We start from the raw sequence: 28,000 nt of genomic DNA, 5'->3' as shown, positions 1-28,000 counted from the left end.
GATAAACACTTTTTTATAAAGTTTATTCCCCAATATGCGCTTTAATCCAATCACGATGATAAAATACTTTGGCATAACCATCCGGCTTATTACTGCCACAACCATTTATAACAAAACCAGCTACGCCCACCAATTTGCCCTTGTAATTAGCTGGACCACCCGAATCACCATTGCAAGCTCCATTTCCAGATTGATGAGCTAAACAGATGAAACTATCAACTCCCATCTTAATGGCGTCTTCACATTCTTCAGTGGTCAACGCTTTAAGTGTATTCCATTGGAGACGATGTGGTAAATAACCAAAAGTTGTTAGAGTACCCCAACCCGATATAATAACGTCTTCGCCAGATGGCACCTCTTCATCGGCTATTTCGATTGGTTGTATATTTTTAGTAAATTCCAATGGTTCCTCCAATTCTAAAAGTGCTATGTCATTCAAAAAATTGCCGTAGGATTTATTAACAATAATGCGTTTGACGTTCAATAATTGTCCGCCGGCTGCCCTTTGAACGCTACCAACTCTTACTTGATAAAATCTCGGTGGGTATCTGGAAAGAAGAATTGAAAAGGTTAGAGTGCCAGTAAAACGAAAAAACATTTTAAGCGTCAAATTCCCTTACGTTTCAATGCCATTTCCAACAACAACACAATGTGCTGCGGTTAAAATAAATTTATTACTTATGATAGAACCTCCACAGCTATGAGAACCATCTAGGTGTTGCAGGGAGATTTGATATGGGAATTGGCTAATGTAGGCATCAAATCCACCAACAACACGCTCATTAGGAGCAGCATTAGCCAGCCAAAGGATGGTTAAAGTGATTGCACTGCGAACCAACATTATTTCCGCAACCTTTGATATCAACTAAAAGTTTACTGAAAGGTTCGGTTTCACTTAGGAGTGGTAATTTTTATTTCACCAGATATTGGGCGATAATATATTTGTATTCATTTGTAAAAATGTCAATTGTTTTATGGTGTAGAAGCGACTGCAAAGAGCCAATTGATAACATTTTAGGGGTACTTGGTAGATCTATGATACGTCAAATAATGAAGGACGGACGATGCATTCAAACATGAAGTTCATTACAAAATAAAGGGAGATACATGCGGTATTTTTGTATGCCCTTCATGAACATGACATTTTATATTATGTTTGATACGCCTTCAAATATAAGGACTATGCCTTAGGAGTCTTCTTGGCTGGCACAAATCCTTGGGCTGAACCCTCCCAGAGGACTAATATGCACAACAGTTTCCCCTTCCAGGGGAGTGCTAGCTAAGTTTAGGAATCATTTCCATTTGTGCCCCAGCTCCTTAATAGCTCAGGCATATGGAAATGGTTTTTAAACGTGGCCTCAAGGTGGGAACTGGACCACGCCCAGTTGAAAAGGTGGTCCACCCCTAATCCAGGGTGTTATGCGATTCCGTGCCCATTGGATGGTTTGCAGTCAGGGGCATCCGACTGTATTCTTACGGAGGCTCCCGGATACCGGTACACCTCCGGGAGGGAGTAACGGCAACTTGCTGGGGTATGGGGCTCTACCGCAGTCGACCACATTGTTTCCCCTATACCTTAACTTTCAGGCTGCCGAACGGTCTCACTTTAGTAGGCAGCTGACGAACCAGATGTAACATGAACAACAAAAACCTGGCCTCGGATCCCTGCACGGGTAAAGATGCCGCCCTTGGACTAGGCATTAAAAAGTCCACAATTCGTCGGGAACCGCACAGACGGCGCCGACCAGGCCTTCACAAACAAATCTTCGACCACCTGTGCAAGCAAGCGTAAGAACTAAACCTCTTGAGGGCAATTCCAATTCCGCAGCAGCCGGCAAAGCTAGCCACAAAGATGGAAATCAACGTCCGACTGAGCAAGCACAGGAGGTCCGTCCCACGTCCGTACTGGACACCTCTTGTCATCAGGTGGCTGGTAACAGCACTAAATCCTCCACGGACAAAAGTACTGCCTCCACCGCTGCAAAGCTACATCGCAAGCCGGCTGAACCCCTTGAGGGTTCCAAGGCAAATAAGCGAACCCCGACTTCGGTCCGCAACCAGCGGAACATTCGCAATGCCGTCAAAATCGTTGAGAATCTTGGCAACTCTCCCAGCGACAAGTTGACGGCAGAGCAAAAAAGTTCTCTGGCCTGGGCCAGGAAGATTATTGCTGCCAAGAAGAGCAGCAAAAACAGCCCCATCCCCCTTCCTCTTCTGGCACCAAACTACCTTCTGACCCGAAGATTCCGGCCCTTAAGAGACAAAGGTCTATGGGAAATGCCTCGAGCGATCCCAAAAGGCACCGGGCTTCGACCTCTACTCCCCCTGCCCTGACCAAAACTTTCAGCGAGGCGGCTAAGGCCAACTTTACGCTGGCGGTTTTGAATCGCGGTCACCCGGATAGGAACATAACCCCTGATAACTGGAAGGATGTCCTTAACGGCCTTCTCAAGATTATTAAGGATATCATGACCAAGTATCCGGGGCCTGCTCCCACTATCCTTAATGCCGGCTGGTACCAGGGTAGGGTCAAGCTTGTATCCTGCGCCGACGAACGCTCGTGCAAGCTCTACAAACTCGCCATAGCTTCGCTAGGACAGCTGTGGCCTGTGGCCAGGTTGGATGCGTTCGGTGTGGAAGAAATTCCGAACAGACCGAGAGCTTGGGCCTGGGCCCCAGACGGCATAGCGGATCCTGGCGAGATCCTGGATACCATCGCGGAGTCGAATCAGGGGCTACCTTCGAGCGATTGGAGGATAGTCCAGGTCGGCGAGACAAAGGCGAAGCAGCGTTATGTTGGCTTCATCATAAACGAGGCTTCTCTCCCTTGGCTTGACGAATGTGGTGGAGTACTAAGCTACGGCTTCTACTCCATCACGTTGAAAATTCGAAGGGATGGTACGAAGGAGGAAATACCGGACGAGGGTGAGCCTGTACCTCAGGGCGAGGGGTCAGACAGAAACACCCCGAGTGCATCTGCTGCCCATGGCACTGGGGAAGGGACCGCCACCGCGCCGGAGGATCTGGTGATTGGGGATACCGCCTCGAGCGAACTCGCAACCGCCACAACGAATCTCACGGGCCCATGCAAGACCTTAAGTGGACATGGGGCCGATATCGAACTGGGACGCAGCACTCCGGATGCCGAGAGAGATACACTCTCGGTATCTGAGTTTGCGGGCCAGTTCTTTACGGGCATGGACGAGCAGATTCTGCTGGAATCCGACCCGTCGGGTGCCGAATTCGACGATACTATCATAGAGGAAGCATCCGACGATGCGGATCAGCAGAGGATGGACGTCGATACCGCAAATGAACCGTAACGGGCGCGCAGGTACTGCAGATAAACCTGCACCACTTTAAGGCAGCCTCGGCTGCCCTAATCTTACGCCTCAGCACAACGTATGAGGACGTCGTTCTAGTCCAGGAGCGTTGGGTCGTTGGCAGCAAGGTCTGTGGACTCTTTTCTAAGGACTACCGCCTGGTGACACCGCCCGTGACAGGTAGAATCAGATCTTGTATTCTAGTAAAGAAAAATCTAGTATTTATTTTACTATCTCGTTTTAGCGACGAGGACTTTACCTGTATTAGCCTCGAGCTACAGGGTCAAACAATCTGGATGATGTCCGCATAGGTCTCGTACGAACGCCCAACTTCTCTGCAGGACCGGCTCTGCAAAGCGGTACGGGAGGCCCACAGTAAAGAGTTCCCGATAATAATTGGGGCCGATGCCAATGCACATCACACTGCTTGGGGCTCTACCGATATTAACAATAGGGGTGAGTCTCTTTTTGATTCTATTATAAGTAACAATCTAAGTATATGCTACTCTGGAGACAAACCAACTTTCATCACCTCAAACAGGAAGGAGGTTCTAGATGTTACTCTAGTTTCTGGGGCATTCTCTGACCTTGTCAAAAATTGGAGAGTTCCCAACGAAAACTCCTACTCCGATCATATGTATATCATTTTCACTCTGCTCTTGCGTACACCGCCTAGGGTGGCTTACAGGAATAGGAGACGTACGGACTCGAACCTTTTTAAAAAGTACTATCCTCTACTCTCCTAAAGAACGATTCTCACGGTAGACCGAGCCTACCGCTAACAACTGATGAAGCGCCTCCTTTAGACACAACATTTGCTTCTCTCGGTGAGCTAGACACGTCGTAAAAAATAGAAGAAGCAGTAGATCTTATCACCAAATCTTGTAACGCTGCCTTCACAGTAGCCTGCCCGGAGATTAAGGTGAGGGGTAAAAAGAAACCCTATTGGTGGAACCAAGAAATCTCCGAGCAGAGGAAAAACAGCAGAAAACTCTTTAACAAGGCTAAGCAAACTGGAATCTGGTCCCATTATAGGGACGCCTTAAAATCTTTTAAGAAGTTAATCCAGAAGGCCAAAAGGGACTCCTGGAAGAACTTCACCAATGACATCGAAGAAGTCTCAGAGGCCAATCGCCTACGAAAGGTCCTCTCCAAAAACCCCACACCTCCAAGCTGCATTCGCACAACGAGCGGAGAATGGGCCACTTCTTTTACGGAAATTCTGGAAACCCTGATCAGCACTCACTTTCCAGGCTGCAGATCTCAACCATACATCTTAAACACGCAATCTAACCCAGGGCCATTTCAACCCGTGGACCACATTGTAAGCGAAAAAGGAGTTATCTGGGCAATCAAGTCCTTTAAACCCTTCAAATCTCCGGGAACGGATGGAATATTTCCCGCTGAATTGCAAGCTGCAAGCGATCTTATAAGCCCGCTGCTAGCTAAAATCTACAAGGCTTGCCTCAACCTGGTCTATATCCCCACGGAGTGTACCAAGGCAAAGGTAGTCTTCATACCCAAAGGAGGCAGGATATCGGGCAACAGTCTAAAGGATTTCAGACCAATAAGTCTGACCTCCTTCCTCCTAAAAGTTCTAGAACGATTGCAGGACGCCTACATTAGATGATCAACAAATAAAGCACTAATCTCCAACAACCAACATGCCTACTCTAAGGGCAAATCCGTAGAGAACGCTCTACATGCTATCACTACGAAGATAGAGAAGGGTCTTGCCTTTAAAGAATTTATGCTGGATATCTTTCTCGACATAGAAGGAGCCTTCAACAACGTTCTCCCAGCAGCGGTAACAAAATCTCTACGTTCACTAGGGGTGGAAGAGCCTCTTGTGAAATTCGTCGAGCTCCGGATGCCAAGTCATTGCATATGCCGACGACATAGCCTTGACAGTTACTGGCAAACACCTTCCAGTGCTTGGCGAACTCTTGCAAAATGCTCTTAATCTAACAAACACTTGGTCTATGGAATGCGGACTCAGCATCAGCAGTGAAAAAACTGAGATGGTGCTTTTTACCCGCAAACGCAGTATACCGGAATTTACCCTCCCGTCCCTAAACGGGAAGGAAATCAAACTCTCTACCGAGGTTAAATATCTCGGAGTTATTCTAGACAGGAAGCTTGACTGGAAGCGAAATGTGGAGGAACGATCCAGGAAAGCCACAATGGCTCTCTACGCTTGTAAGTCGGCAATCGGAAAAAGGTGGGGTCTCCAGCCACGCATAGTCCATTGGATCTATACGGCAGTGGTGAGACCCATACTCTTCTACGCCGTCACCGTATGGTGGACGGCACTCGATATCGAATCTAACAAGAGTAAAGTAACGAGAGTGCAGAGGATGGCGGCAATGCTCTTCCCTCCGCTCCCACCAAAGCTCTTGAAACCATATTATTCCTTCTCCCAACTGATCTATATGGTAGATACTGTGCCTCCTGCAACGCGGCAAGGCTCAACGCTATCGAACCATGGAGGGACTGCAGGCTTGGTCACACCCGGATCCTGAAGCAAGTCCCCGAAACCTTCTTGAAATTGGACCATACAACATCGTCCCCTTGCTGGGACAACAAATTTTCCACAAGAATCCCAGAGAGGAACGAGTGGGAAAACGGCGTGGAGCCGGGAGCACACGAAATCTCCGTTTTTACAGATGGCTCTAAACTAAACAACAGAGTCGGCAGCGGAATATTCTCGGAGAAGCTCAATCTAAGCGAGAGCTTTCGCCTACCCGATCACTGCAGTGTTTTTCTGGCTGAACTCATAACTATCTGGGAAGCAGCCCGCTATTTTGCTAACCTGCAGGTGACCAATTCTATTTCAATTTTCTCTGACAGCCAAGCTGCCATAAAATCCATGCAATGCAGTAACACTAGTGGCATTGAAGTGCAGAGAAACCCTCAACAAACTAGCTGAAAATTGCAACCTAAGCATAATATGGGTTCCTGGCCACTGTGACATCTCAGGAAACTGCTCCGTGGATGAGCTAGCTAGGGAAGGCATCAACTTGCAAACAATAACCTCCGCTGGTTGGGCCAGTCCTCCTCTAAACACTTGCAAATACCACCTGCGATCTCTTTTCACGGATCAGGCAAACGCCAGATTGGCGAGGGAACCTACATGTAGTATATCCAAGCAAATCTGGCCAAAGCTTGATGAAAAGAGATCGCTATCGCTGATATTATTAAACCGTATCTCTAAAAGCCCACTAGTGGGCCTTCTTACAGGTCACTGTCTCATGGGTACTCACGGTGCATATATGGGCCTGCAGACATATGACTTCTGCCGCAGCTGTAGGGACGAGGAGGAGATAGAAAGCGTTGAGCGCTATCTGTAACATTATCCCGCACTGTCAAAAACCACGTACCAATGCCTCCACAGTCACTCTTTTGGGTGCCTTGCGGAGCTTGAATCTATAAACCCAAACGACATTTTGCGTTTCATTAGGCAAACGCGCTGGTTTAGCCTCACTGGGGTCTAAACTTTCTTCTTCTTCGAAAGTAGGGTAACAGGAAATAGGGGCCCTCCGCGTGGTAACACAACGGGCCACAACGGCCTACGTGAGTCTCCGCTCGGACAGCGGAGGCAGCCACTCTAACTTAACCTAACGTAGGAGTCTTCTTAGGAGTCTTCTTAGGCTTTGCAGGGGCTTGCGACAATGTCGATCAGGAATGGTCTTAATTATATTGAAGAATATCCTGCTCTAACCGGATGGATCGGCTGCATACAAAAATGCAGAAAGATTACTTCGCAACGGGGGTTGCATGAGCCACGTCACAGGGCGGGGTATTGTCACCTCTGTTGTGGACGCTGGTAATTAACCAACTTCTCAGATGGGGTGACCCTGCAGCAGAAACCTTTTAGCAATTATCTAGCAATCATTCTAGACAGTAAGTTGTTGTGGAAGCTCAACGTGAAGTAGAGAGTGAACAAAGCCTTGAAGGCAGTTTATGGGGAATCAAAAGATTAGCGCAATACAAAGCTTTATAGCTTCAGAGCTTCCGCAACCCAACTGTGAACGCCACCTACCCGAGGGGAATCCTGTTACAAATATGAATGTATCATACATTTATTAAGCAGGCGAGGCTCTGGCGACCAAAAGATCCTCATGGATCTAGCGGGTGGGGGAGGTATGGCCTAGAAGATTTAATGTGGCCATATTAATTAATCGCAAGATGGCCGGGCTTAATGGTGCTTGTTAACGGAACGTACCGGATATATATCCGGCAAAGTACCATCAACATCGATAACACTCCACAAAACTTTCAGGGACTGTCTTAATCGTTAATACAATAACAACAACTGCTCCTTATGCATGTAAAAGGAAGCTGGGGTGTACGCGGCGCCAATCGCCCATATAAGAACAGTTATTGAAGATGTCAAAACGACCTGAAGGGGAATACTGAATATCTCATTAAGCAAAACTGGGCTGCCCATCATGCCTCTGGCTGATTTCGCGACGAATATTACAAACATGCATTTCCCTCGACCCGCGACTCTGAAAATGAGGTAGGTATACAACTTTTAGACGACTATAAGTGGGAGGAAAATTCTGTCTTGGATATAACGCTAAGTCCCTCAACGCAAGGAACAGAAATTGTTTTTGAACAAACTCCAAGTTGGCACAATGAAAATGATCACGTTGGTTCCATACAACTGAAGTATATTCCAAAATAGATATAGCACAAATAACTGTTATTCCAACTAATTATTTTAAACAGCGATGGACGGTTCAAAAGACCTCACTTATCAAAGTTTTAACAACTTATCTCAATATTTATTGAAGGTATCGTCCCTATAGACAAGTGGACGCACGGACGGACATTGTTTAATCAGTTCTTATTTCATCCTATGAATTTTTATATACTCAAGTCTATTTCTATCTCCATTAGTTTATGCCGTTACAATATACTGCTACGCGAATACAATTAGTATGAAGAAAAACATAAATAACAAGTAAGGAAGGTTAAGTTCGGGTGTAACCGAACATTAGATACTCAGTTGAGAGCTCTATGGTGACAACATAAGGGAAAATAACCATGTAGGAAAATGAACCGAGGGAAACCCTGGAATGTGTTTGTATGACATGTGTATCAAACGAAAGCCATTAAAGAGTATTTTATGAGGGAGTGGGCCATAGTTCTATAGGTGGACGCCATTTAGGGATATAGCCATAAAGGTGGATCAGGGTTGACTCTAGAATGCGTTTGTACGTTATGGGTATCAAATGAAAGGTGTTAATGATTATTTTAAAAGGGAGTAATCCTTAGTTCCATAGGTGGACGCCGTTTCGAGATATCGCCACAAAGTTGGACCAGAGGTGTCCCTAGAATTTGTTTGTACAATATGGGTATCAAAAGAAAGGTGTTAATGAGTATTTTAAAAGTGAGTAATCCTTAGTTCCATTGGTGGACGCCGTTTCGAGATATCGCCATAAAGGTGGACCAGGGGTGACCCTAGAATTTGTTTGTACAATATGGGCATCAAACGAAAGGTGTTAATGAATATTTTAAAAGGGAGTGGACCTTAGTTCTATAGGTGGACGCCGTTTCGAAATATCGCCATAAAGGTGGACCAGGGGTGACCCTAGAATGTGTTTGTACGATATGGGTATCAAATTAAAGGTATTAATGAGGGTTTTAAAAGGGAGTGGTGGTTGTTGTATAGGTGGTCGTATTTTCGAGATATCGCCATAAAGGTGGACCAGGGGTGACCCTAGAATTTGTTTGTACAATATGGGCATCAAACGAAAGGTGTTAATGAATATTTTAAAAGGGAGTGGACCTTAGTTCTATAGGTGGACGCCGTTTCGAAATATCGCCATAAAGGTGGACCAGGGGTGACCCTAGAATGTGTTTGTACGATATGGGTATCAAATTAAAGGTATTAATGAGGGTTTTAAAAGGGAGTGGTGGTTGTTGTATAGGTGGTCGTATTTTCGAGATATCGCCATAAAGGTGGACCAGGGGTGACCCTAGAATTTGTTTGTACAATATGGGCATCAAACGAAAGGTGTTAATGAATATTTTAAAAGGGAGTGGACCTTAGTTCTATAGGTGGACGCCGTTTCGAAATATCGCCATAAAGGTGGACCAAGGGTGACCCTAGAATGTGTTTGTACGATATGGGTATCAAATTAAAGGTATTAATGAGGGTTTTAAAAGGGAGTGGTGGTTGTTGTATAGGTGGTCGTATTTTCGAGATATCGCCATAAAGGTGGACCAGGGGTGACCCTAGAATTTGTTTGTACAATATGGGTATCAAAAGAAAGGTGTTAATGAGTATTTTAAAAGGGAGTAATCCTTAGTTCCATAGGTGGACGCCGTTTCGAGATATCGCCATAAAGGTGGGCCAGGGGTGACTCTAGAATTCGTTTGTGCAATATGGGTATCAAACGAAAGGAGTTAATGAGTATTTTAAAAGGGAGTGGGCCTTAGTTCTATAGGTGGACGCCTTTTCGAGGTATCTCAATAAAGGTGGACCAGGGTGACTCTAGACTTTGTTTGTACGATATGGGTATCAAATGAAAGGTTCTAATGAGTATTTTTAAAAGGGAGTGGGCCTTCGTTCTATAGGTGCTCGCCTTTTCGAGATATCGCCATAAAGGTGGACCAGGGGTGACTTTAGAATATGTTTGTACGATATGGGTATCAAATGAAAGGTTTTATTGAGTATTTTAAAAGGGCGTGGGCCTTAGTTCTATAGGTGGACGCCTTTTCGAGGTATCTCAATAAAGGTGGACCAGGGTGACTCTAGACTTTGTTTGTACGATATGGGTATCAAATGAAAGGTTCTAATGAGTATTTTTAAAAGGGAGTGGGCCTTCGTTCTATATGTGTTCGCCTTTTCGAGATATCGCCATAAAGGTGGACCAGGGGTGACTTTAGAATATGTTTGTACGATATGGGTATCAAATGAAAGGTTTTATTGAGTATTTTAAAAGGGCGTGGGCCTTAGTTCTATAGGTGGACGCCTTTTCGAGGTATCTCAATAAAGGTGGACCAGGGTGACTCTAGACTTTGTTTGTACGATATGGGTATCAAATGAAAGGTTCTAATGAGTATTTTAAAAGGGCGTGGGCCTTAGTTGTATATGTGAAGGCGTTCTCGAGATATCGACCAAAATGTGGACCAGGGTGAACCAGAACATCATCTGTCGGGTACCGCTAATTTATTTATATATGCAGTACCACGAACAGTATTCCTTCCAAGATTCCAAGGGCTTTTGATTTCGCCCTGCTAAACTTTTTCATTTTCTTCTACTTAATACGGTAGGTGTCACACCCATTTTACCAAGTTTTTTTCTAAAGTTATATTTTGCGTCAATAAACCAATACGATTACCATGTTTCATTTCTTTTTTCATATTTGGTGTAGAATTATGGAATTTTTTTCATTTTTCGTAATTTTCGATATCGGAAAAGTGGGCGTGGTCATAGTCGGATTTCGGCCATTTTTTATACCAAGGTAAGGTGAGTTCAGATAAGTACGTGAACTAAGTTTAGTAAAGATATAACGATTTTTGCTCAAGTTATCGTGTTAGCGGCCATGCGGAAGGACAGACGGACGACTGTGTATAAAAACTGGGCGTGGCATCAACCGATTTCGCCCATTTTCACAGAAAACAGTTAACGTCATAAAATCTATGCCTCTACCAAATTTCAAAAGGATTGGTTAATTTTTGTTCGACTTATGGCGTTAAAAGTATCCTAGACAAATTAAATGAAAAAGGGCGGAGCCACGCCCGTTTTGAAATTTTCTTTTATTTTGGTATTTTGTTGCACCATATCATTACTGGAGTTGAATGTTGACATAATTTACTTATATACTGTAAAGATATTAAATTTTTTGTTAAAATTTTACTTTAAAAAAAAAATTTTTTAAAAGTGGGCGTGGTCCTTCTCCGATTTTGCTAATGTTTATTGAGCGTACATATAGTAATAGGAGTAACGTTGCTGCCAAATTTCATCATGATATCTTCAACGACTGCCAAATTACAGCTTGCAAAAGTTTTAAATTACCTTCTTTTAAAAGTGGGCGGTGCCACGCCCATTGTCCAAAGTTTTACTAATTTTCTATTCTGCGTCATAAGTTCAACTCATCTACCAAGTTTCGTCGCTTTAGCTGTCTTTTGTAATGAATTATCGCACTTTTTCTGTTTTTCGAAATTTTCGATATCGAAAAAGTGGGCGTGGTTATATTACGATATCGTTCATTTTAAATAGCGATCTGAGATGAGTGCTCAGGAACCTACATACCAAATTTCATCAAGATACCTCAAAATTTACTCAAGTTATCGTGTTAACGGACGGACGGACGGACATGGCTCAATCAAATTTTTTTTCGATCCTGATTATTTTGATATATGGAAGTCTATATCTATCTCGATTCCTTTATATATGTACAACCAACCGTTATCCAATCAAACTTAATATACTCTGTGAGCTCTGCTCAACTGAGTATAAAAAGGCGCGACATACCTCCGAAGAAGTTTAGGCCGAGGTTCTCTTCCAATTTCCGTTGTGACGGGACGGGACCTACATATTTCATGCCGACTCCGATTGGCATATGCAAGGCAGATGAGCTTTCACTCACAAGCTTTCCTTGGCAGAAATACACTCGGAGTGTTTGCCAAATTACTGAACTGGGGCGACCCAGCACGCCCGCAATAAGTATAGAACGCAGAAATTTGTATTTTTTTACGTTCCCATAGCAACATTTGAAATCTACATCTCGAAATGGAAAGAAAATTGGAAAATTATATTTTTGATCGCGCTAGTAAAGGGGGTATAAGGCGTTGTGTAGCGCAACCATTTCAATGGCTTTCTTTAGCTGTGGTGGCACTGGCGACCCCATAGGTTCGTTCCCGACATGGTTGGGCTTGTACCCTAATGGTGCTTGATAGCGAAACGTCCCGGATCTCTATCCGTCAAATAACCGAGGCCTTCGGGGAAAACCTTTATCGCTAGAACTACAACAACAACAACCGCCTCTTAAAGGCCTCTCTAATTTATACATACTTTACCTCAAAAATACGTTAATATAAATGCCAATAGGCGATAAGACACAATAACGATTTTATGGCATAGTTTGCGATAATTTATACCTCTGACCAGCTACATATTTAATAAGTTGGCCTAATCAGACGAACTCAACATAAGTTGCCACTGAGAAATGACTAATAAAATAGCTACGAATTATTGGACCGTCCACGACATTCTGATAATCTATTAATGATAAAATTAATTTACTAACTTTAAAAATAATCTACATTCAACTTTGAACAGTACACATTTGTGCGCAATGGCAGTTCCACGCACTTTCGATTTAGTCTTTGTATTGACGGTCTTATACGTTTGTTGTGTTGCTGGCGAACCAAGTGGCCGTATTTTGGAAGGTTCTGATGCCACCACCGGTCAGTATCCATGGGTTGTATCAGTGCGTGTAGATAGCGCACATATCGCTGTGGGCAGTATTATCAGCAATTCGCATATTTTAACCTCAGGGCATGGCCTATCACAATTGGCCAGCATACCGTAAATAAAACTAAGTGAGAAAGAATAATTTTATGTATCTAAAACCAGCCCTTTTTTCTTCTTTTTCTTTTCATATGAATAGCATTGCTGCTTCACGTGTGTCAGTGCGCGTTGGCAGTATCAATCAATATGCCGCCGGTCAAATTGTTTACGTTCAATCAATCACCATTCATCCATCTTATGGTAATTTTCTACACGATATAGCTATCATCACGTTGTCAAAGCCTCTGACTTTTACCGAAAAGATTACATCGATTCCAGTGGCTTCTAACGTGACTGATGAGCAATTAGTTGATGGCAAGGAGGTTTCTGTGACCGGTTGGGGTCTACAATTGTCTGGTGCTTCTCCCTATAAACTACAAAAGATTACATTAAAAGTATTGGCTTCTGAACAATGTGAATACGAAGCTGGTTATGGTTACGACTCTGTGTTGTGCTTGCAACATGGTGTCAACCAGGGCATTTCACGAGGCGACGATGGAGCTGGTGTGGTGTACAATAAAGTGTTGGTGGGTGTAGCAAGCTTCTTTTTTGGTGGCGGCGGCACGAAATTCCCCGATGTAACAGCCAGGGTGGCTTACTATGATAAATGGATTAAAGATGTTGTATCGGAAAAGTTAATTTAAGCCTGAGTAGCTTTATATTTATACTCAGAAATATGTAGCTTACGAATGTGATTTGAAATAAAAAAAAAACGCTAAACCATTTTACTTACTTTATATTAGATCGGTTGAATGTTTGTCTGCTTTTCATACAAATCTTGCAATCGATTTTAAGTAACTTCTCATTGAGCTACAAACGTCAAACTTTACACATAGATTAGAACACCGTGACAATGCAACAAAACAATCTGTTAGGTGGCGCACGGATCGAAATAATTAGAAGGTTTAACGATTTTTATTTATGATTAATAATATTTACAAAATTGATTTTATCACAAGTGGGCTGTGCCACGCCCATTTTAAACAATTTTTTCAAATTTTTATCAAGAGTCTCAATATCAGTCCACATCTCAAATTTCAACATTCTAGGTGTATTATTTACTAAATAATAAGGGTTTTTGTGTTTTGCAAAATGTTATATATATATAAAAAGTGGACGTGGTTATCATCCGATTTCGCTCATTTTCAATACCAATCTACTCTGGGTCCGGATAAGCTCGTGTAGCAAATTTGGTGAAGATATCTCAATATTTACTCAAGTTATCGTGTTAACGAACAGACGGACGGACGGACATGGCTCAATCAAATTTTTTTTCGATACTGATGATTTTGATATATGGAAGTCTATATCTATCTCGATTCCTTTATACCTGTACAACCAACCGTTATCCAATCAAAGTTATAATACCCTGTGTACAAGTACAGCTGGGTATAATTAAAGAAAAGGTAGACACAGAAAGGCAAGACAATGGTATTATTAACTAGTTAGGAGCGTACTTACAGAACTGTATGCAGTTACGGCCTATTAAAGCTATCTAATGGGAGTTCGACCCTCTTCCAATTTCAATGAATGAAATGTTATGATCCTGAACACGCCTGCTGAAAATTATACAGATACGCTTTCTTTTCACCTCAAATATCCTATCAAATTCATTAGATATACTTTCCCACGACATGTTACATTTTTCATATGCCAATATAGAACGTGTGAGCACATCGATAAACTAAATATCATGTTGCTTACTCCGCCAAAGAGCCAAGTACAACGTGCTCAAAGATTCCTTCTATGCCTTCGCTACAGCATATTGTACGGAAAAGTAAACCTCATGAAGAAACCCCGCTTCGTGGCGAAAGCTTGTTCTCTATAGTCGTATAGGTTTGTTTGACTAACTTTTGTAGAACATAATCCGAGTTTGCACGGCTATCGCGGTAGGGATTTTTCTGACCACGTAAGCATCTACGGATTCTCCCATAGTATTTATATGTTCAATAAAAGATGCTTGGAGGCAATAGTGTCTCTGAAGGATTATAGAATTAGGAAATTAAAGTACACAATATTGCTATCTGATATTAATATAAAAGCCATGACTGGTTTGTTGTCAATACTGCCTACCGTACACAGACGAAAAGAATTACCTCTCTCAGACAAAACGTGATTATGACGCCAGTTATGACAGTAATTTAAGCAAAGATGATAAATTAAAATAAGAGCCGTCACTTTGCTACGAGTGGCGACTAACTCGCTGGAAAACAAAAATGCATACGGAATAATATGAAAATATAACGTGTTTTGATACTTTGTGGGTCTTTTAAATTGGTGGATCCACGAGGCGTTATACACGTCATCTATATATCTATCTGTAAACCTTATAAAATAAAGTCGCTAAATGTCATCGCACGCCCATCACTACACACAGAGTGCTCCGATTTTAAAACGATTTTTTTGCATTTGAAAGCTCAGAAACGCAAGATGAACATTTCCAATATAATTTGAAGGTATTTATATATAATAGGGGCGTGGCAAATTGCCAAGATGTGATAAAAATCGTAAAGTTTTTGTTAACACAGCTAAAAGTTCAAATCGGATGGATCTTTTGGAATATACCTTCTTTACAGTAAAATTTTAAATATTTACCTTCGTTCTGCATAAAAAAATTCTTGATTCGTTTCTAATATAAGCAAAATTGTTTTAACAAAAGTAACATTTTTACCAAAAAATGCAGTGTGTGTTTGTTCGCTTCGCTGTTCCTGATAATTATACACCTTCTGCTAACGTTCGAATCGCTGAACAGTCGAATAAATAACTCCAATATTCAGTATTGCAAAATGGCCTTTATTTAGACTGCTTTGGGATTAGTACAAACTTATAAGTTATTCCTCTACTTGCGCTGCTTTTATACTCTCTGTTACCTCGTTTGCATATTTCTCCTAAGGTCTAGACTTTTCACGAACATGTCTTCTGGAACAGTTGTATCTCATACTTGGTTATTTAGCTATATGCTTGTGTATGTGTGAGTAAAAACTTCTGCTCTTAGCTGATAACTACATATGTGTATGTCAAATAATCTCTTCGCTTCGAGTTGCTGATTATGTGGTTGAATATTCTTCGTTGCCTTGTACAAAAGTGAGGCTGCTTGCTTTAATGTGTACATCTACATAAGTGTGGCTGCTTGCTTTTTTGTTGTTGTGATTATTTACTAAAATCATAGTGACGGTAATGTTTGCCACAATACATAGCATTCGCGTTATTTAACTTCGGGAGTACATTCATAGGTATGTATTAACCTAGGTCGATTTGTATGGACGAAAGTTAACCGATATCGTGCCATCGATCGCCAACGTGTTTACAACAGTTTTTTGAAAAAAAAAAAAAATATTTTTTGGGTTTTGGGGAGTGTTTTGGTCGGAAAATTTACCCTTTCGCCATTTTTTTTTCGCAGGCTCGGAAATTATTTTTTTGGGTAGTGGAACTTTTTTTCCTGAGCCCAAATCCTATCGAAAAATCAGTGGCGGGATATCGGTTAATAAATCACCCATTCTAGTATGTATGGTTTTTGTATGTACATATTTTCATTTCATATCAGATTGATTCGCGACGTTGTGACAATTATTGAATCTGTCAAATGTGTTGGGAACATTGGGCCAGATTATGTATGATGCCGTGACACTTTGCATAGCAGTCGCTCACGTTTTCATTCAGTATATAGTACTAAAATATTTCACAAAGGCACTCAGGTTTACTGTCACTTGCTGAAGTGACTGTATATCATACGAATTTTGGTTCGCACAGCACAAATGACTTGTTGCTTCCTTAGTAAAGGATCATTTACATGATGTGACCAAACAAGGAGCATTTGCCCCTTGAAAACCATGTTTTTTTTTATATTTTGCATCTATGAAGCATTTTACCTATCTTAGTTACATAATGAAAATAACAAGAGGTAACAAATCCACTGGAGAAAGTTTCCTGAAAAAATAAAATGTCATCCAACATCGTGAGTCTTTCCGCATTGGCTCAGAAAGTATCGACTTCAGACGGGGACTACATGCAATACGTTGGCTAGGAAGAGAATGACTTTGCTTCCCAAACTTCGCTAACGCTAAAACTTCATCGCTAAAAATATCTAAAACAGTATCATTTACTACCATGTGGTCATAAGTAATAACCGTATAAGTCCTATGTAGAAGTGTAGGAGTTAGGCTATTATTCCGTATGATCATATGGTGCTAAATATTGTATACTTTTCCCCGCTTTTATTACTGTCTTAGATATTTTTGCAGATGGAGTTTTAGCGCTAGCGAAGGTTGGAATTTGGAGACTGGAATAGCACCTTTGGATTACTTCCTTAGTCCTTTTTTGGAAGAATGAATACAGTCCGACCTAATTATTCATTTTTGCATTCTTAATGTGGTATAAAAAAAAATAAAAAGCATTCCGTAAATGAATAATAATATCGAAAAGCGGAAGGAAAGCAAAGTATTGCGGAATGCATTCCTCCTAGTATTGCAAGAATGCAATTCATGGAATAAAAATAGAAATAATTAGTCCGGAATACAACAAAGAACTAAACTAAACTGACTAAAATTTTGTACTCATTATTTTGGACTAACAAAAAAGATATTGCAATCCTCTGGGGCTGCAATCAAAGGAATAATAATTCTAAATTAAGTGCATTCCTTAACAACTCTGCCTTGGCATCGATTATATATTTCGAACTCTTTATGACCACCCTTCATTTTTTTTATGACGTTCGAATTTTATAATGCAAACATATATGTAATACTGTTTTCACACAGACGGCTTATTGAATAATAAAGGCAGTTTTCTACATTAAGACGCTTATTGAGCTCAATCTTCCCTACAAAATTCGAATCTATAATTATTTCATTAGTAGCTAATCGAATGCCTAATGAAGTCAAAAGCACAATGCAACTCTGTTGGGAGCGTTCAGTTTCTTAGTTTTTGGTGTGTTCAGTGCTTAAAAATGTCATTTGTCAAAGTAAATGTCATTGTCTGCATGGCGGAACGATACAAGGTGGCCGCATCGTACAGCTGATTATAACCTTTTTTTATTTGATTTGATACATCAACTTCCGGCGCAGTACGATTTTGACATTTTTCCATCGAATTTACAAAAACAAAGTACATGGAATTCTTATTTATGTATGTAGGTATATCACCATGCTACCACCTTGTATCGTTCCGCCATGATTGTCTGTCATATAGCATTGTCATTTTATTCGCTTGACATTTCATCCTTCATACTAATCGAGCAGTTATTTCTGTGTGAAAGCAAAAATTTAATATTTCATTAGAAGGTGAAATGAGATCATTAAGTTTCTGTGTGAAAACCGTATTATACTCCTATATTGCTACAAAAGGTTAGGTACATTCCCAAACATCAGAGTGCCGATATATTGCTGTTTAAACGTTTTTATACTCAGTTGAGCAGAGCTCACAGAGTATATTAACTTTGATTGGATAACGGTTGGTTGTACAGGTATAAAGGAATCGAGATAGATATAGACTTCCATATATCAAAATCATCAGTATCGAAAAAAAATTTGTTTGAGCCATGTCCGTCCGTCCGTCTGTCCGTTAACACGATAACTTGAGTAAATTTTGAGGTATCTTGATGAAATTTGGTATGTAGATTCCTGGGCACTCATCTCAGATCGCTATTTAAAATGAACGATATCGGACTATAACCACGCCCACTTTTTCGATATCGAAAATTTCCAAAAATCGAAAAAATGCGATAATTCATTGCCAAATGCGGTTAAAGCAATGAAACTTGGTAGATGGGTTGACGTTATGACGGAGAATAGAAAATTAGTAAGATTTTGGACAATGGGCGTGGCGCCGCCCACTTTTACAAGAAGGTAATTTAAAAGTTTTGCAAGCTGTAATTTGGCAGTCGTTAAAGATATCATGATGAAATTTGGCAGCAACGTTACTACTATTACTATATATGTGCTAAATAAAAATTAGCAAAATTGGATGAAGAACACGCCCACTTTTTAAAAAAATTTTTTTTTAAATTCAAATTTTAACCAAAAATTTAATATCTTTACTGTATATAAGTAAATTAAGCCAAAATTCAACTCCAGTAATCATATGATGCAACAAAATACAAAAATAAAAGAAAATTTCAAAATGGGCGTGGATCCGCCCATTTTCATTTAGTTTGTCTAGAATACTTTTAATGCCATAAATCGAACAAAAATTTACCAATCCTTGTACCAATCCTTCTCAGATTTGGTAGGGGCATAGTTTCTATGACGGTAACTGTTCTCTGTGAAAATAGGCGAAATCGGTTCAAGCCACTCCCAGTTTTTATACACAGTCCACCGTCTGTCCTTCCGATCGGCCGTTAACACAATAACTTGAGCAAAAACCGATATATCTTTACTAAACTTAGCCCACATACTTATCTGAACTCACTTTATCTTGGTATAAAAAATGGCCGAAATCCGACCATAACCACGCCCACTTTATCGTTATCGAAAATTACGAAAAATGAAAAAAAAAAATGCCATAATTCTATACCAAATACGAAAAAAGGGATGAAACATGGTAACTGGATTGGTTTATTGACGCAAAATATAACTTTGGAAAAAACTTTGTAAAATGGGTGTGACACCTACCATATTAAGTAGAAGAAAATGAAAAAGTTCTACAAGGCGAAATCAACAGCCCTTGGAATCTTGGCAGGAATACTGTTAGTGGTATTGCATATATAAATAAATTAGCAGTACCCGACAGATGATTTTCTGGGTCACCTGGTGCACATTTTGGTCGATATCGCGAGAACGCCTTCACATATACAAGTAAGGGCCACTCGCTTTTAAAACCCTCATTAATACCTTTAATTTGATATCCATATCGTACAAACACATTCTAGAATCACCCCTGGCCCACCCTAATGGCGATATCTCGAAAAGGCGTCCACCTATAGACCTAATGCCCACTCCCTCTTAAAATGCTCAGTAACACCTTTCGTTTGATACCCATATCGTACAAACATTTTAGAGTCACCCTTGGTCCACCTTTATGGCGATATCTCGAAAAGGCGTCCACCTATAGAACTAAGGATTACTCCCTTTTAAAATACTCATTACCACCTTTCATTTGATACCCATATCGTACAAACAAATTCTAGAGTCACCCCTGGCCCACCCTAATGGCGATATCTCGAAAAGGCGTCCACCTATAGACCTAATGCCCACTCCGTCTTAAAATGCTCAGTAACACCTTTCGTTTGATACCCATATCGTACAAATATTCTAGAGTCACCCTTGGTCCACCTTTATGGCGATATCTCGAAAAGGCGTCCACCTATAGAACTAAGGATTATTCCCTTTTAAAGTACTCATTACCACCTTTCATTTGATACCCATATCGTACAAACACATTCTAGAGTCACCCCTGGCCCACCCTAATGGCGATATCTCGAAAAGGCGTCGACCTATAGACCTAATGCCCACTCCCTCTTAAAATGCTCAGTAACACTTTTCGTTTGATACACATATCGTACAAACATTCTAGAGTCACCCCTGGCCCACCCTAATGGCGATATCTCGAAAAGGCGTCGACCTATAGACCTAATGCCCACTCCCTCTTAAAATGCTCAGTAACACTTTTCGTTTGATACACATATCGTACAAACATTCTAGAGTCACCCCTGGCCCACCCTAATGGCGATATCTCGAAAAGGCGTCCACCTATAGACCTCATGCCCACTCCCTCTTAAAATGCTCAGTAACACCTTTCGTTTGATACCCATATCGTACAAACATTCTAGAGTCACCCTTGGTCCACCTTTATGGCGATATCTCGAAAAGGCGTCCACCTATAGAACTAAAGATTACTCCCTTTTAAAATACTCATTACCATCTTTCATTTGATACCCATATCATACAAACACATTCTAGAGTCACCCCTGGCCCACCCTCATGGCGACATTTCGAAAAGGCGTCCACCTATAGACCTAAGGCCCACACCCTCTTAAAATGCTCAGTAACACCTTTCATTTGATACCCATATCGTACAAACAAATTCTAGAGTCAGCCCTGGTCCACCTTTATGGCGATATCCCTAAATGGCGTCCATCCATAGAACTATGGCCTACTCTCTCTTAAAATACTCTTTAATACCTTCCATTTGATACACATGTCATACAACCACATTCTAGGGTTACCCTAGGTTCATTTTCCTACATGGTGATTTTCCTTATTTTGTCTGCATAGCTCTCAACTGAGTATGTAATGTTCGGTTACACCCGAAATTAGCCTTACTTACTTGTTGTTTTTGTATTCAATAATCGAATGTACCTAAATTTGAATTTTTTCTTGTCAAACTTATGCTTCTACAATCACAAAAATTGTATAGGCTGTCTTGTTTTGATTTCGAATTCAAAACACATTGCGAGCATTTTCTATTAGCAATATAGGAGTATGCAACAGCTTTTGTTATCAAATTTTATAAGATTATTTAATAGGTGAAAATATTCGAATATAAGTAGATTAAAAATAAAAATCCACTTTATACAAATATGTGAACATTAGAGTGGCCACTGATTAGAGTGAACCAATTTTACAAAACCAAAAGTGTTTCCACAAAAAATTTGCGGTTGGTATGTGAAAGTTCTGATTTGGAACGAAGAAATTTTGCCAATTTTCTTTTTATACGAGATTACTTTTACACACAGACTGCTGAGTTTAATATTACCCTATCTGGGCTGACTTTTCGAAAACGCCCTATATCAGAAAACTTTTGAATAACGCCCTATTTCGGAATTTGTTTCAAAAAATTCCCTATCTGAGCTGAAATTCAATACATTTTGATATTAGCTGGGGAGTGTCTGAAAAATGTTCTAAGAGTGGGTATTGTTCAACCAAGTTGTTCAAAAAGACGGGTTTACATCAGGCATGCTTAACCAACGAAACGATATCATTTCGTTACGATAATCAACGTTAATAAACGAAACGAAGTCATTTCGTTTCGTTTATTAACGTTAAGATCGTCAAATTAACGAAGTGATTTCGTTTCGTTTTCTGCCATATCAAAACGAAATCAAATCGTTTATGTTGATTATTAATTTCAAACTATGCTGGCAAAGCTGATTGATGGCGGAGTCATTAAAGGTGAAAGCATTAGCCAGGCTGATCGCAACTTTTCTCATGAATTTTGACAGTACGAACATTTCTCAGAGTATTTTTGACATTACCACCAACGAATTACACAAACAAATTACATGGAGTTTGTGTGTGTATGTGCGCTCGTTGTTGCCACCTTACGGCTTCACCATGGCTATAGCATTGCCAGCACAATTCAAACATAAAGTATCACGTTTTTGTTAACGTTTTTAACGTTAACGAAAGCTTTTCGTTTCGGTTAAAAACGAGATACAATTTATCTTGATAATTTCTTTATCGATAATATTTCGAAGTGTTTCAACGGAAACGGTGGAAATTTTTTGATAAACTATTAGCTTAACGTTAAGGTGCATCCCTGGTTTACATAACCATTACTTACAGTACTCGATTCTACGCTGCAAGTATTTTCAATTGAACAAAAAGTGTTACAAAGCTTATCTTTGTAAAATGAAAAGAAATATAACTTGCAACCCGAAGGCATTTTACGAATTCGTAAACTCTAAACGCAGGGTGAAAGGGTTTCCATCATCCATGAAATTCCAAGATAATATTTCCAGCGATGATCAAGAGATCGCCGACTTCTTTGCGGAATTTTTCAAATCAAATTACTCTATTGAGACCAACGTTTCACCTAATGAATACCCATACCATATTGATTCATGTTATTCAATCAGAGCTCCATTTATATCTTCAGAAGATGTATTATCTTATTTAAAAACTTTAAAAGTATCATATTCATACGGCCCCGACAGGATCCCGACACACTTTCTTAAAAAATGTGCCGCAAACATCTATCAGCCGCTAACAGATTTATTTAATTTATCTTTAATTTATGGCGTTTTCCCAACAATATGGAAGGAATCTTTTCTTATTCCGCTTCATAAAAATGGAAGCAGGTCTTCAGAAAAAACCGGGGCATAGCAAAGTTATCCGCTATCCCAAAGTTATTTGAGGCTATTGTTACCCACCACCTAACATTCTCTATTTCCCCCATAATTGCAAGCTCGCAGCATGGGTTCTGTAAGGGCAAATCACCTATCACCAATTTACTAGAATTTACCACCCACGTTTCTAATGGATTTAGAAAAGGCCTTCACACTGATGTAATTTACACCGATTTCAGTAAAGTTTTCGACAAAGTATCACACCCATTACTTATTCATAAGCTCAGTCAACTCGGTTTTCAACCCTGTCTTATATGATGGATTTCTTCGTATCTTGGTTATCGTACGCAAAAAGTAATCTTTAAAAATACACTTTCTGGGGTCATCAATGTTTCTTCTGGTGTTCCTCAGGGCAGCCATCTTGGTCCGATTCTGTTCTTGTTGTTCATAAACGATTTATCTGGTACAATTAAATACTCAAAAATCTTGATGTACGCAGACGATGTAAAACTTTTCAAATCACGTGCCTCGGTTGAGAAACATTCCTTGCTTCAAATGGATTTAAATCACTTGGTTACCTGGTGCAATGTAAATTATATGCCGCTCAATCTCAAAAAATGTAAATTCATGTGTTTTTCTCGGAGAGTTTCGCCACCAGCTTCATATACAATTAATAACTATAGTCTAGAAACTGTAAATAATTGTATTGACTTGGGAGTCATGATGGATTCCAAACTTAGTTTCAATCTTCATATTAATGCTACAGTGAATAAAGGCAAAGGAGTTTTTGCATTTGTTAAACGGTGGTAAAAAGAATTTAACGACCCTTACATAACTAACAACATTAGTTAGGCCAATATTAGAATACGGCTCGATAATTTGGAATCCGCGTTATCAAGTCCATGCAGACAGTCTCGAATCAATACAAAAACAATTTTTAATATTTGCCTTAAGAAATTTCCAATGGGCCTCTTTAACTAATCTTCCACCTTATACTAATCGATTAAAGCTTATCAATCTTCCAACTCTTGCTAGTCGAAGGGAAATGCTTGGTGTAATATTTATGACAAAACTTTTAAATGGATCAATTTCGAGCCCATTCCTTCTGAATGAAGTGAACTTTTGCGTTCCCTCTCGGACATTGAGACACTTCAAACCTCTTCTGCTGAAACAATGTAGAACGAATTTCGAACAAAATGAACCTTTTCGGCGTTTATGCCAAGATTATAACTCTCACTCAAACAAATTTGATAGCTCGGACTCCCTTTTTTCTATAAAAAAGATTGTTCTCACCTCTCTAAATTAATGTATAATACGTTTGCTTCTGTTCACTTTAAGTATTACGCTTGGCTGATAAAATTTCTTCTGTAGCTGAGCAGTCTCAGATCGTGACGCTTGACAAACCGCTGCCCATCAAAGACTCGGCAAAATAATAAAAAAAAAAAAAAAAAAAAAAAAAAAAAAGTTATTATATATATATATAAATCGATCGCGTGAACAGGATTAGCCTGGTTTCATTGGGCCACTTGAGGGCAGCGCGCTGCCACAACGTCCATTAAAAAAAAAACAAAAAAAAAAAATAATTATGTAGTAAGGCGTTTTTGAGCTGGTGTTATTGAAAATTTTACAAGCTATGGCGCTTTCGAAACGGAACCCGAGATAAGGTGATATTCCTCTCAGCAGTCGATATGCAGTGAGTATTTATTATCTGTACAAAAAAGTGAAAATGCGCGTATTTTCCAAAAAATATTAGCAAGAATTTATATTCAAACAGATCAGAAGTCAAGAACAGATCCCGAAAGAAGTTCGGTTGTCGTTTTTGGTGCCATTTTTTAGCAACCCGTCATTCGTTCAGGAGCACTGTGCACGAAAAGTCAATCATTCATTTTCTCCCGTGTGATTCAAAATTCATGTAATATATGAGCATTGACCTACTTCACTGAGTGAGAGTAAACCAGATAGCCTCTGTGAATTATTTGGTATTAAGTGGTTAATCAGACGAAAAGTAGAAAATAAGAGTGTAAAGCCAATTGAGAGTGCCAGGGGAGATCAAGTATTCCTCCACCTGCATCTTCGAACTCAGTAGAGGTCTAACCAATTCACTGCTCCCAAATACTGGTATCCATCTTCGCCCATCCGCATGTTATGACTAAGCCAGCGAAGCCTTTCGACTTTTATTAGCTACACTATCTTCATAGCATGGACAGCGCCATAAACAAGGATAATGAAGTGAACTTTTGCGTTCCCTCTCGGACATTGAGACACTTCAAACCTCTTCTGCTGAAACAATGTAGAACGAATTTCGAACAAAATGAACCTTTTCGGCGTTTATGCCAAGATTATAACTCTCACTCAAACAAATTTGATAGCTCGGACTCCCTTTTTTCTATAAAAAAGATTGTTCTCACCTCTCTAAATTAATGTATAATACGTTTGCTTCTGTTCACTTTAAGTATTACGCTTGGCTGATAAAATTTCTTCTGTAGCTGAGCAGTCTCAGATCGTGACGCTTGACAAACCGCTGCCCATCAAAGACTCGGCAAAATAATAAAAAAAAAAAAAAAAAAAAAAAAAAAAAAGTTATTATATATATATATAAATCGATCGCGTGAACAGGATTAGCCTGGTTTCATTGGGCCACTTGAGGGCAGCGCGCTGCCACAACGTCCATTAAAAAAAAAACAAAAAAAAAAAATAATTATGTAGTAAGGCGTTTTTGAGCTGGTGTTATTGAAAATTTTACAAGCTATGGCGCTTTCGAAACGGAACCCGAGATAAGGTGATATTCCTCTCAGCAGTCGATATGCAGTGAGTATTTATTATCTGTACAAAAAAGTGAAAATGCGCGTATTTTCCAAAAAATATTAGCAAGAATTTATATTCAAACAGATCAGAAGTCAAGAACAGATCCCGAAAGAAGTTCGGTTGTCGTTTTTGGTGCCATTTTTTAGCAACCCGTCATTCGTTCAGGAGCACTGTGCACGAAAAGTCAATCATTCATTTTCTCCCGTGTGATTCAAAATTCATGTAATATATGAGCATTGACCTACTTCACTGAGTGAGAGTAAACCAGATAGCCTCTGTGAATTATTTGGTATTAAGTGGTTAATCAGACGAAAAGTAGAAAATAAGAGTGTAAAGCCAATTGAGAGTGCCAGGGGAGATCAAGTATTCCTCCACCTGCATCTTCGAACTCAGTAGAGGTCTAACCAATTCACTGCTCCCAAATACTGGTATCCATCTTCGCCCATCCGCATGTTATGACTAAGCCAGCGAAGCCTTTCGACTTTTATTAGCTACACTATCTTCATAGCATGGACAGCGCCATAAACAAGGATAAGTGACTTACTATTATTATTAGGCTTCGATGTACTTCAAAATTTATTTAGATCTTTTGTACTTGAATTTAAGCCTATTACTTTGAGTGGAAGCTTTTAATGCGTTAAGTACCTTTTTAGGCTTTTTACTCTATATCACGAAGGGGTTAGGAGTCACGGCACCTAGATGGGAGAGTCTCTGCCTTGCCAGAACGAAGCGTTTGCAGAGAATCTGAACCGGCGTTTTAAGGCGAAACATGTGTGTATAGGATAGATTAAACCTACTTAGGTAATACCGAACATTACAGTGTCTCGTAGAGTACCCAGAGAGAGTTCGTAGGTCCTCATCTAGTGTTATCTTCGTTTCCCAGTTATTTATGTTTTACCTGGTGTGTGTCTTTGTGAGTCCACAGAAAATCTGAGGCATTGAATTCTGCTATAGCACCCTACTTCGCTAGTTAGTCTGCCTGTTCATTAAATTCGTGTACCTGATCATTTGGACTGCAATGGAACCAACCACCAGCTTAGAAGAAATTGCGTAAGCCTGCAAGGTACATAAGGCTGCTTGGCTGTCTGATTCTAATATTGCGGTAGCATCCCATTAGTATAGATTTCTTGAAGTTCGGCCCATAGATGTCAGCTCTCATATATAGAATCCCTGTTTTCCAAATACACTACAAAACACGGCGCCTTTGTTGAGATCAATTACATCAATATCATCAGCATATGTCAGCAGTGTACGATCTTATACTAGATTGAAGTATCTTTTCCAGAATTAGAATAAAATACAAAAAAAAACTTGTCCATAGTATATATCTTTTCCCACTATATCATACTTTATTTCAAATCAATTTCTTCGCCTTACAATCTACATTTGACTCTCAATCCAAGCCGCGAAAACTGAAATATTTACAAATACATCGGGATAACGTGAACCGCAGTTCCCCACCACAAAACTGCTAATACCAACCAATCGATTATTGTATATAGCACCATTACCGGCGTCACCAGTGCAAGTGCCTTGCTTGAGGCTATGAGCCAGACAAAACATCGTCTCATCGTTAGCAGCATAGCCATTGGTACAAGACTCATCGGTGGCAACAGTAAATTTGGTCGATTGCAATTTATAAGGCGTCATACCGGAGAACTGTTCACCCCAACCAGCTACGACAACCTCGCTACCAACTGGTGGCTCCTCCTCGATGCTTTTGGCCAAAGCAATTATAGACAATTTAGAGCTTACTTCGAGCTCTGTTATAAGCGTCAAGACAGCAATATCATTTGTTGGTCGTTCGTAGGCGGGATGCAAAGCAATTGTGTCCACATAAACAATTTTGCCACCCGCAAATTGATTAACACTTCCAACGCGCACCGATATTCGATTTGTGTTTACACTGTAAATAAAAATTATACTTAAATAATTAAATTTTAAATGTTTTACATTGTGCCTACACATATTTTTTGTTGTCGACAAGACAATGCGCGGCAGTCAATATTTGCCGCGTGCCAATTATGTTGCCACCACACACATGTGCACTATCCAAACGTACTGAAGCGGCGAAAGTGAACTGACCGGTTGCAGCACCTTCGCCTCCCAAAATACGCCCGGCAGGCGGTACGATGGCGTGACTGGTGCCAAAGATGGCGAAAGTGATAACAAGAAGTGCGATATTTAACGTTGGCCACATTGCGTTTGTGCTAATACTAAAGTATGTAGGTAAACTAAAATTATGTTAACCATTACGTTTGAACTGAATAAAATTGTGCGAATAGCACTGAGGCTCGATGCAGAGATAAAAATAGGGTTTTGTACTTTTATTACTTATTT

The 28,000-nt window shown here is 40.2% G+C and overlaps 4 protein-coding genes and 1 long non-coding RNA gene across 10 annotated transcripts in view; 3 read left to right on the top strand and 2 right to left on the bottom strand.

Moving 5' to 3' along the window:
* LOC137250411 (carboxypeptidase D) overlaps window positions 1-28,000 on the bottom strand; it is a 346,211-nt gene that overhangs the window by 75,498 nt on the left and 242,713 nt on the right. The window lies entirely within an intron of this gene.
* Window positions 5-27,901, bottom strand: LOC137248692 (transmembrane protease serine 9-like). Its single transcript, XM_067779607.1, has 5 exons — window positions 27,625-27,901; window positions 27,045-27,566; window positions 14,926-15,055; window positions 621-865; window positions 5-548 (listed from the first exon to the last, which is right to left on the bottom strand). The coding sequence occupies exons 1-5, from the start codon at window positions 27,858-27,860 to the stop codon at window positions 23-25; spliced, it is 1,659 nt and encodes a 552-aa protein (XP_067635708.1). The 5' UTR covers window positions 27,861-27,901; the 3' UTR covers window positions 5-22.
* LOC137250414 (chymotrypsin-1-like) lies at window positions 12,524-13,575 on the top strand. Its single transcript, XM_067783166.1, has 2 exons — window positions 12,524-12,870; window positions 12,953-13,575. Exons 1-2 carry the CDS (start codon window positions 12,638-12,640, stop codon window positions 13,494-13,496), a joined length of 777 nt encoding a protein of 258 aa, XP_067639267.1. The 5' UTR covers window positions 12,524-12,637; the 3' UTR covers window positions 13,497-13,575.
* Window positions 23,994-25,048, top strand: LOC137250416 (uncharacterized). The gene is made up of 2 exons (XR_010952938.1): window positions 23,994-24,548; window positions 24,630-25,048. It is a non-coding gene; the product is annotated as an uncharacterized lncRNA (long non-coding RNA).
* Window positions 25,344-28,000, top strand: part of Septin4 (septin 4) — a 385,838-nt gene continuing 383,181 nt past the window's right edge. Inside the window, exon 1 of the mRNA XM_067783165.1 lies at window positions 25,344-25,663. The gene's annotated coding sequence lies outside the window, so the exon portion shown is untranslated. The remainder of the gene's footprint in view (window positions 25,664-28,000) is intronic.

This window comes from Eurosta solidaginis, chromosome 4 (genome assembly GCF_040869045.1).
Source record: "Eurosta solidaginis isolate ZX-2024a chromosome 4, ASM4086904v1, whole genome shotgun sequence".
In the NCBI taxonomy this organism is placed as follows: Eukaryota; Metazoa; Arthropoda; class Insecta; order Diptera; family Tephritidae; genus Eurosta; species Eurosta solidaginis.
This window is presented reverse-complemented; position numbering and strand designations above follow the sequence as displayed.

Excerpts from the sequence above, each read along its gene's own strand:
- LOC137250414 (XM_067783166.1), top strand. The coding sequence starts at position 12,638 with ATGGCAGTTCCACGCACTTTCGATTTAGTCTTTGTATTGACGGTCTTA. Across the intron at positions 12,871-12,952 it reads TCACAATTGGCCAGCATACC|CATTGCTGCTTCACGTGTGT; the intron begins GTAAATAAAACT and ends TCATATGAATAG.
- LOC137248692 (XM_067779607.1), bottom strand. The coding sequence starts at position 27,860 with ATGTGGCCAACGTTAAATATCGCACTTCTTGTTATCACTTTCGCCATC. Across the intron at positions 15,056-27,044 it reads GCTTGGATTGAGAGTCAAAT|CGAGTTAGTCGCCACTCGTA; the intron begins GTAGATTGTAAG and ends TTTGTTTTCCAG. Across the intron at positions 549-620 it reads GTTGGAAATGGCATTGAAAC|ATACCCACCGAGATTTTATC; the intron begins GTAAGGGAATTT and ends TCTTCTTTCCAG.